The sequence below is a fragment of the Solanum stenotomum genome, chromosome 7 (genome assembly GCF_019186545.1).
Source record: "Solanum stenotomum isolate F172 chromosome 7, ASM1918654v1, whole genome shotgun sequence".
Classification (NCBI taxonomy): domain Eukaryota; kingdom Viridiplantae; phylum Streptophyta; class Magnoliopsida; order Solanales; family Solanaceae; genus Solanum; species Solanum stenotomum.
Window position 1 is genome coordinate 56449653 of NC_064288.1, and position 8237 is coordinate 56457889.

The 8237-nt window shown below is 36.5% G+C and overlaps 1 protein-coding gene across 1 annotated transcript; it reads right to left on the reverse strand.

Moving 5' to 3' along the window:
* Positions 1 to 435: 435 nt before the first annotated feature.
* On the reverse strand, positions 436 to 8009 carry LOC125870549 (protein DEFECTIVE IN EXINE FORMATION 1). The gene is made up of 13 exons (XM_049551004.1): positions 7691 to 8009; positions 5978 to 6088; positions 5467 to 5549; positions 5069 to 5186; positions 4822 to 4979; positions 3318 to 4021; positions 3162 to 3232; positions 2331 to 2587; positions 1721 to 1902; positions 1364 to 1647; positions 1132 to 1249; positions 869 to 1051; positions 436 to 759 (listed from the first exon to the last, which is right to left on the reverse strand). The coding sequence occupies exons 1-13, from the start codon at positions 7822 to 7824 to the stop codon at positions 442 to 444; spliced, it is 2721 nt and encodes a 906-aa protein (XP_049406961.1). The 5' UTR covers positions 7825 to 8009; the 3' UTR covers positions 436 to 441.
* Between the last annotated feature and the right edge of the window lie 228 nt (positions 8010 to 8237).

The window sequence follows — 8237 nt, forward strand, 5'->3', positions numbered from 1 at the left end:
ATGGTGAACTCAAACACACACGATAAACAATCTGACAGAAGAACAATGTGGTTCAATAAGATGGTCGAACTTAGCTCTATTGTCATCATACAGTACTAAAGTAAGAGTACAAAACTTCGGGAAATGAAAGTTAACCACCTTGGAACAAACTTGTGGTTCCATAAATAGCCATTGTTTACTCGAATGTGTCTAACAATTATAAGTTACACCTGGGGAAGGGGGTACAATAATGTCACAAACCGACTTGTATGCTCAATTCATATTCAGGTAGGATCAAAAGCAATTGTCCCTTTTTCCTATACAGTTCAACTACTAGTCACAGTTGAATTGCTGAACACTCCCGCTGGCCACAAAGGCCGTTGTCAGCTCAAAGTTCCAGCTGGAGAAGATGCCTCATTTCTATAACCCGATGAAGATGTGTTGTATTTTATTTGTGCAGCATCATAGGTTGGTGTTTCGCGTAAATGATGGTAATGGCATGGCCTCCTGCGGACGAAGAATGACAAGCACACCAAACATCCCCAGCATAGGAAGAACGAGAAGCCATTTTAACAGCTTATAATAGTGAAAATGGAATGTCAAGGAGAAATCATCAGAGAAATATAGCCCATTCTTGTCAACCATCTCCACCAACACTGTACCAGCAGTTCTCACAGAAACAGTTGGGAGCATAAGCCGATGTTTTCCAGGTTGATTAAATATCTTATTTTGCTTAATAGTTCTATCACCTTGGTAATTGCCAGGTACTAACAAACTCACCTGTGTAGTAATTGAGAAATTAAAAAAGGACCATTACTCACTAGTAAGCAGCGAGAGAGATTAATTATTAATACAAGGCAAACTTGACTAGAAGGTAAAGATCTTTTACCGTGACATTATATGGAGCTTGAGACCCAGATGGGTATCTGTATTTATCAAAAATTTCTATTTCAACCCAAAAGCTTTTGCCTTCTTCATCACGGAAAGCTCTTGATGATGGAGTAACATAGACTCCCTCACGATCTAATCGATATGCAGCATTATTTCTCCCTTGGTTAGGTGATCTCCATGACTGCAGTTGATATCATGCAGATACTACTGATCAAAGATCTTAACCAAGCAAAAGCCAAAAAGGATGATCTTGTTGAGTACCTTGAGGGGATGATGTGGAGAAGGTGTCGAGAAACAGAAGACATTGCCATTCATGGTAGCCACAATAAGATCGAGGTCATCTCCACCATCAACATTGTCAGCCAAGACCATGCTGTATCTGTGAACAAGAGCAGAAAAAAGAAGATGTCCAAATATGTTTTTTTGAAAGATCTTATCCTTTTAAAAGAGAACAGACGAAAAAAGAAATAGAGAATCTAAGGATATATCTTACGATGTTTCACCAATATCTACAACATCAGCACATGATGTAGGTCCATCTATGAGGTACAAGTAACCATCAAATGATGTAGTAACGATTGTAAGACCTTTTTTCTTCTGCCCATGTTTGGTCAAGTCAACAAGAAGAACTTGATTCATCACTCTACCATGAGTCCTGTAAGGATATGGGCGTATAATGGAGCCATCCTTGCCACTCAGAACATAAATATTCCCTGAAACTGTTGGAACAACGATATCGGTATGGCCATCCCCATCCACATCACCAACGGCAGGTCCCTGGGGTTTTAAAAGTTTTGCAATTCATATCACACTCGGCCTAAATTTAAGGAGACAGGAAACCATAGTGTACCTGTGGAACAAGGCTTTTAAGATGATTCTCCCAAATTTCTTTGCCCTGTGCAGTCCATGCAGCAACATTGCCATGTGAATCTGTAGTAACTAGTTCAATCTTGCCATCATCATTTATATCAGCTGCAATTACTGCCCCTTGGATGTCAGCCATTGCAAGAGGAAACTTATCCCTCACTTTCCCTGACACAGTAAATCTTTAAGCCTTCAAAACATTATGATGATGCACAATAATATTTTTGCTTTGAAATGGTAAAGGCTATGATGCACAATAATATATACAGATCAGACTACAAAAGGATGCTCTTGCTTATTCCTCTACAAGATAGACATGTCTACAACCCAAGTCAATAGGATACAGTTGCACCAATCAATACCTATTGGTTTCAACCAGGAACTACCTCAAACTCATGGGCTTAATCAATCTAAAAGGAAAGCTAGCAGGGAAAGGGCACATGCAAGCTTTAGAAGAAAATGGCACAAAGTAAAAATATCATGGCATAAAAGGGGTATTTACTTTTCAGGTGGATCATAGAAATTTGAAAGTTTAAAGATGCTTAAAAAGTATATAGCAACATGACAAGAAGATAAAACAAATGAAAACCGATTACCCTTGTGATCCAAGACATAAAACATTCCATAAGAGGTCCCAACTAGAATGTCCAAATTTCCATCACCATCCAAATCAACTACCGTAGGGGCAGAGTGGATGTAGGGACGGAAGTTCTCTGAGTCAGTACTTAGGTCCAGCTGTAGAGTCCATTTAACTTGCTTGGTATCTAGATTAAAAACAACAATACCACCAGATACATATTTTCCAATTTCAATGTCTCCAAGCTCCTTCAAATGCTCCGAATTTTGGTAGTACCTGTTGATTAAAGATCAATCGGCAGTGACATATGCACTAGACTAAACTTGCAATAGTTGTTGCCCATGCTAGTAGACACCTAAATGAAGCAAACAAAGGGGCTGACATTGACATGAGTTACTTCAAAGCACATGTGTTCCATAAGAAATTTAAGCGTCCTCAATTAGCAAAGATGAGAGACATCAAGAAGTAGTGGCTGAGACACGAATAGGAGCCACTCAAAAGATCTTAGACTCTACTAATTGCACTAATTGTCAGAGCTGACCTGTGCTTTGAAATCAACCTATCCAATGCAGAGCTGATTCAAGATTAGCAACAACCTAATTCCAGCATGTTCAACAAGCCTAGCAACTATCAGATTATAGATAAGAACCGCTTTCCCCAAAACTAACATGTTTTGCAAGTGACAATTAAAAAAACATATTTTGCAGTGTTCCTAAGCACGCACTGCACCAGGAAAAAATAGTAACTTTCTAATGACACAATAAATGAAGTAATCAGCAGTGACACAGTCAGCAGAGCGAAACAAGACAGCATTACGAACAAAAACAGCACCTCATAAGAGAGAACTTACTCATGGTCAAAGAAATAGGAAACTGCAACAATCATCTCTGACACCCCATCATTGTCAATGTCTGCTATGACCTGATACAAATGAAATGACCCTTAAAAGTATAAAACCATCAGGATCATAATAAATATCTATCTTATAACCTTGTAAAAGACTTACAGGCGTACACAAAACATGAGCATCAATATCCACATAATCCTCTACTTTCTCATGCTCTGGCTCCTGAAATTCTTCATCATCCCACGAGTGCTCATCAACGTAATCATCATAATCGTAATTATACTCATCTGCCAACTCATCACTGTCACGAAATAACTCAAAAGATGAATCAGCATCCGCTTCTAGACCTTCTTCATTTTCCACAGTTGCAGCTTGAACATCCTCCTCAGCTCTTTTTGACACGTCATCTTCAAGAAGCCTTCTTCCGGTATTGGTTCCATTTTCCAAATTCCTAATTTTCTCATTTTCAGAACTCAGAATACTATTGTTTAAGTTAGCCATGTTAGAAGAGTTGTCATGTGAAACTTCTGATGGCAAAGATATTGAAGCATTAAATGCATCATGGTGGACTTCTTCCACAACAGAATGTGTCTCATTGTGAACAGCCGATGCTGTAGAGTCTGAATGGTTGCCACTGTGACTAGATGCATTATGGTTGCCACTATGACTAGATGCATCATGGTGGACTTCTTCCAGAACAGAATGTGTCTCATTGTGAACAGCCGATGCTGTAGAGTCTGAATGGTTGCCACTGTGACTAGATGCATCATGGTGGACTTCTTCCAGAGCAGAATGTGTCTCATTGTGAACAGCCGATGCTGTAGAGTCTGAATGGTTGCCACTGTGACTAGATGCATTATGACCTAAAAGAAAATTTTCACATCTATGATATGTCATAGGATATAGTAAAAGTTGATGCAGGTCAAACCCATGGCTTTCCACTTCAAGAGGCTAAAGGGATTATCATAGGACGGGAAATGTTAATTAAATGACATGCATGAGTATCTCCTGAAACACAAAGATATGATCACTTCAAGAAACTAGTCATTCCATAGTAGCTTGTTAAATCTAAATAGATACTGAAGGCTGAATCCAGGCTAAATCCCACTGGAAAAACACTGAAATAAGACAAAACATATAAACAGGGAGCGCAGGCTCTCGCTACAAGTTTTAAGTCCATGAAACATGATAAGATGCCCAATTATAGATGAAATGTTACCCAAGGTACCAAAATACAAGTGACAAACCATAATGCATACTAGAAGAAAGAATTCAAACTGGATAATTTATAGTTTAAGAGGCAGTAAATTTTGATCCCAGCACTATTAACTTATAAAATTAATGAATGAAGTTCAATTGCGGCTGCTTCAGACTTCTAACAAGTGTCATAGCACACTTGGAAAAGAAAAGATCACTGCAATCCTATTCTGGTTCAGTTTTGTATATGTAAGGAAAACAAACAGGCATTAGAAGAGGAAAGACAGATACATCAATGGAAAAATCCAAGAATTTCTATGCCCATTTTGACTTGCACGTAACAACAAAATACCTAGTGAAGTCCCACTAAGTGAGGTCTAGGGAGGTAGAATCTACACAGACCTTACCACTACCTTATGGAGGTAAAGATGCATTTGACTTGCACGTAAAAAAGGGAAATACTTACGGACTACAGATTCCATCAGATGCTCCTGGATTAGTTGGTCATCGTGGACATCCGGATGAGAACGGTCCACAGGGACTGAATTCAAACCCACATACCAATTCTTTTTGACCTTCAACCGAGGAATCTCAAGTTTATCAGACATCAAGTATCCTGACACCCTATTTAGATGCTAACCATGTCATGTTGAATCAAGAAAATATCTGATTACTAAAAGAAGACAATATAAAGAAAGATGCTGTAGCATTACCTGAAAAAGAGCACCTCACCATTGTAGGTGGCCAAACCTATCTCCCTCACTCCATCCTTGTCAATGTCATACAGTAAAGGACTGGAATGAATGGTAGATTGATGAAAAGCCGGCCATCCTGATAAGGTGAAGTAATATAATTAACAGAAATATCATCCCCATTTTACATAATTCTCACATTTCATGAGTATTCTTCTAGAAAAATATTCATACAAGGCATTATTTTGTCCTTCGATATGCCAAATTTGAATTCAGATCCAATTTATAAGCTAGTTTGGGTGACTATGCACCAGGTACGGGGTGTTTCCAGTCTTCTGTGGCTAACCAAATAGTTTTCATTTAAATTTTCATAGAAGTTCTTGAATTTACTCTCACTACCAACCTCCCACAAATTATACCTGGCAGTTTATCTCCATCAGAACCTTCCAGAACTTCCAAGTAATGAACAAATGAGGGAACTACAACCTCAAGCTTCCCATCACTAACAAAGAAATTGAAAATATTGTTAGGATGAATAAATGAGCCAAAAGGAATAGATTAAGAAAACATTGCAATGATATTGTTAAACTTCAAAAACTCATACTCGTCAAATTTGGTAGAACAGGTATAATGGTACATTTTGCTTTTATTTGTCTCTTTGATGAGAGGGGAGTGTGCTTGAAGACACTCATTTACCATGTAAACTCACTGGTTATCTCTCTTATAAACTCCAGCCACCAGAACAAAGAAAATCAATATGATTAACTTTCTTTTTTCTCTTTCATCACAGTTCCATTGATTAAACTAGTTTGTGACAGTAAGTTAATGCAGAACCCTTACCACTAAAGAATCGCAATCCAAGAAACAAATACAGAACATGTCAAACAAAATAAATTACAGAACAAAAATCAGAAGCTTGTATCATGTTACCTGTTAATGTCAGCTATCAAGGGCGAGGCATACACGCTAGAACTAACTTCTGTCTGCCATCTTAGCTCCAAATGCTGGGGGCATTGTGTATTCAGCAATTCATCCTCATCTCTGCAGAATACATTTTTAAAAACTCAACAATTTTTTAATTGTCTTGTTGATAAGCAGAAAAGTTGAAGCACTTTTTAACCATTTCTCTCATGATGTCAAATAAAAAACAGAAAAGGGAAGAATTTCCATACAAACTGGAACTTCATAGGTCCACCAAAAAGAAACTAAGAATGAGAGCATATTCCTCAAACGGAAAAGGATAAAAAAATGTCCCTAAATTATTAGAAATGGCTCTAAAATCTCCTCCTTCCACTTATAGGGTGAAATGCCTTTAATATCTTAGAAATGGCTCAAAAATACTCTCCCTCCACCTATTGGAACAAGCTTGCCCCTAAAGTTATTTTCAGGCTTAAAACTGACCCTTCAATTACGACACAATTATATGAAATTTAATTAAATACGTGGACTTATTTATTGGTCCCATAAAATTTGAACTAGCATATATTGCGATGTCATTTCTTTCAAAAAATTTGAGCATTGCGGGGCTGCTTATCTCAAGCTTAGTATTTACAAAAAGTTTATATATTGCATATATCACAATTATTTCAGTACTTGAGAGCCAGCCATAAGCTTCCATTTTTCATGGGACCATGGGAGTTGATGATAGTATGATTATCAACTAAATGAATCTCATTGTGAGAACTAGTGAAGGCCATGGGCACGTATTTAATGAAGGCCACATATTTAGTTAAAATTTAAGGATATTTTTCATCCAGTAGGTGGAACTTGGAAGGAGGCATTTTTGAGCCACTTCTACTACATTAAGGATATTTTTTATCCAATAGGTGGAAGAGGGTCAAATTTTATCCAATAGATGGAAGGAGGACATTTTTTACCCTTTTCCCTTCGTCAAACATACAGTCTCAACTTTATTAATTTATCCTCAAGAGCTCTTACTGCTTTCTTAGTCTATCATCAACTAACTGCAAATATCGCTAAACAGAGTATGAAACTGACAAAAGAAAAATCACGAAAAATAAGTAGAGAAATTTCCAATAATTACTACTCCCTCCATTCCAAAAAGAATGGCACAATTCCGTATCAATCTATTCCAAAATGAATGACACATTTCTAAATTCAGAAACAATTTAACTTGAACTTTTCATTTTACCCTTAATAAGAAGCTTTTATAAGCACAAAAATGTTATGGCATATTTAAAACCAGCAGTTTCAAAAGCTTTATAACGACACAATTGTTCCGACCATAAGTTTCAAAAATATTCCCTTTTGTCTTAAACTTTGTAGCCAGTCAACCTATGTCGTATAAATTGAAATAGGGAGAGTATAAAACAACAAGGAAGCAAGAGTTGAAAACAAAGATCTCTCTTACAACAACATTAAATCAGCATACAATTTTCCATGGTGCGTATAATTGAATATAAAAGAGATTGACTAAACTCCAAATTTAGCTACACAAAATAGGAGATTGATCAAAATTCACGCTAATACACACAACAAATACTCATTAAACACTAAAGAACACAAATGCTGCTAAAATTAAAACCAAGAATTAGCATTACAGAAAAATTAAGTCAAAACAACTAATTTCCCACATCATTTGCAAGTAAACACAGAAGAGATTGGAGTGAATCGAAACATTACATATTTGGATAAGCACTGGAATCATCTGTAGCTTCTCGTTCTCGGAATTTGTTAGTCTTCGTTTCCTCCGATTGTAAATGAGAGAAATTCGACGAAAGGATGAGAAAACAGAGTAAAAAAACCCTAGTTTTCATCTAGATCGTCGATTTGAATCACAACTTTCGCAATTTTGATTCGCTGAAACTTCAAAAATGAAACAATGAAGTGAATTTTCACGAGAATTTGAAGAGTTTTACTAAAACCCTAACAATTAGGGGTTTTTTCCAGAGGATTTACGAGAGATTGAAGAATGAAGAGTGAAGAATTTTGGAGCTGAAATCAGGGAAGTTGCAGAGCTAAAATAGTCAAAATGCTTCTTCAGTTTAAGTTTGATAATACTATAAAAGTAACCCTTAATTTGGATATATTTGCAATTTTAGTATACAAATTTTAATTTTTTTTAAGGGCTTAAAGAGGGATGAGAAATAATTAAATTTGGGGATAATTATTTCATTCTTAAAAAAAAATTAACATAAAATTTATATAGTGATTTTCCTTTCTTTTTTTG

Excerpts from the sequence above, each read along its gene's own strand:
- LOC125870549 (XM_049551004.1), bottom strand. The coding sequence starts at position 7,824 with ATGAAAACTAGGGTTTTTTTACTCTGTTTTCTCATCCTTTCGTCGAAT. Across the intron at positions 4,022-4,821 it reads TCTGATGGAATCTGTAGTCC|GTCATAATGCATCTAGTCAC; the intron begins GTAAGTATTTCC and ends ATTTTCTTTTAG. Across the intron at positions 1,903-2,330 it reads TTATGTCTTGGATCACAAGG|GGAAAGTGAGGGATAAGTTT; the intron begins GTAATCGGTTTT and ends TTACTGTGTCAG.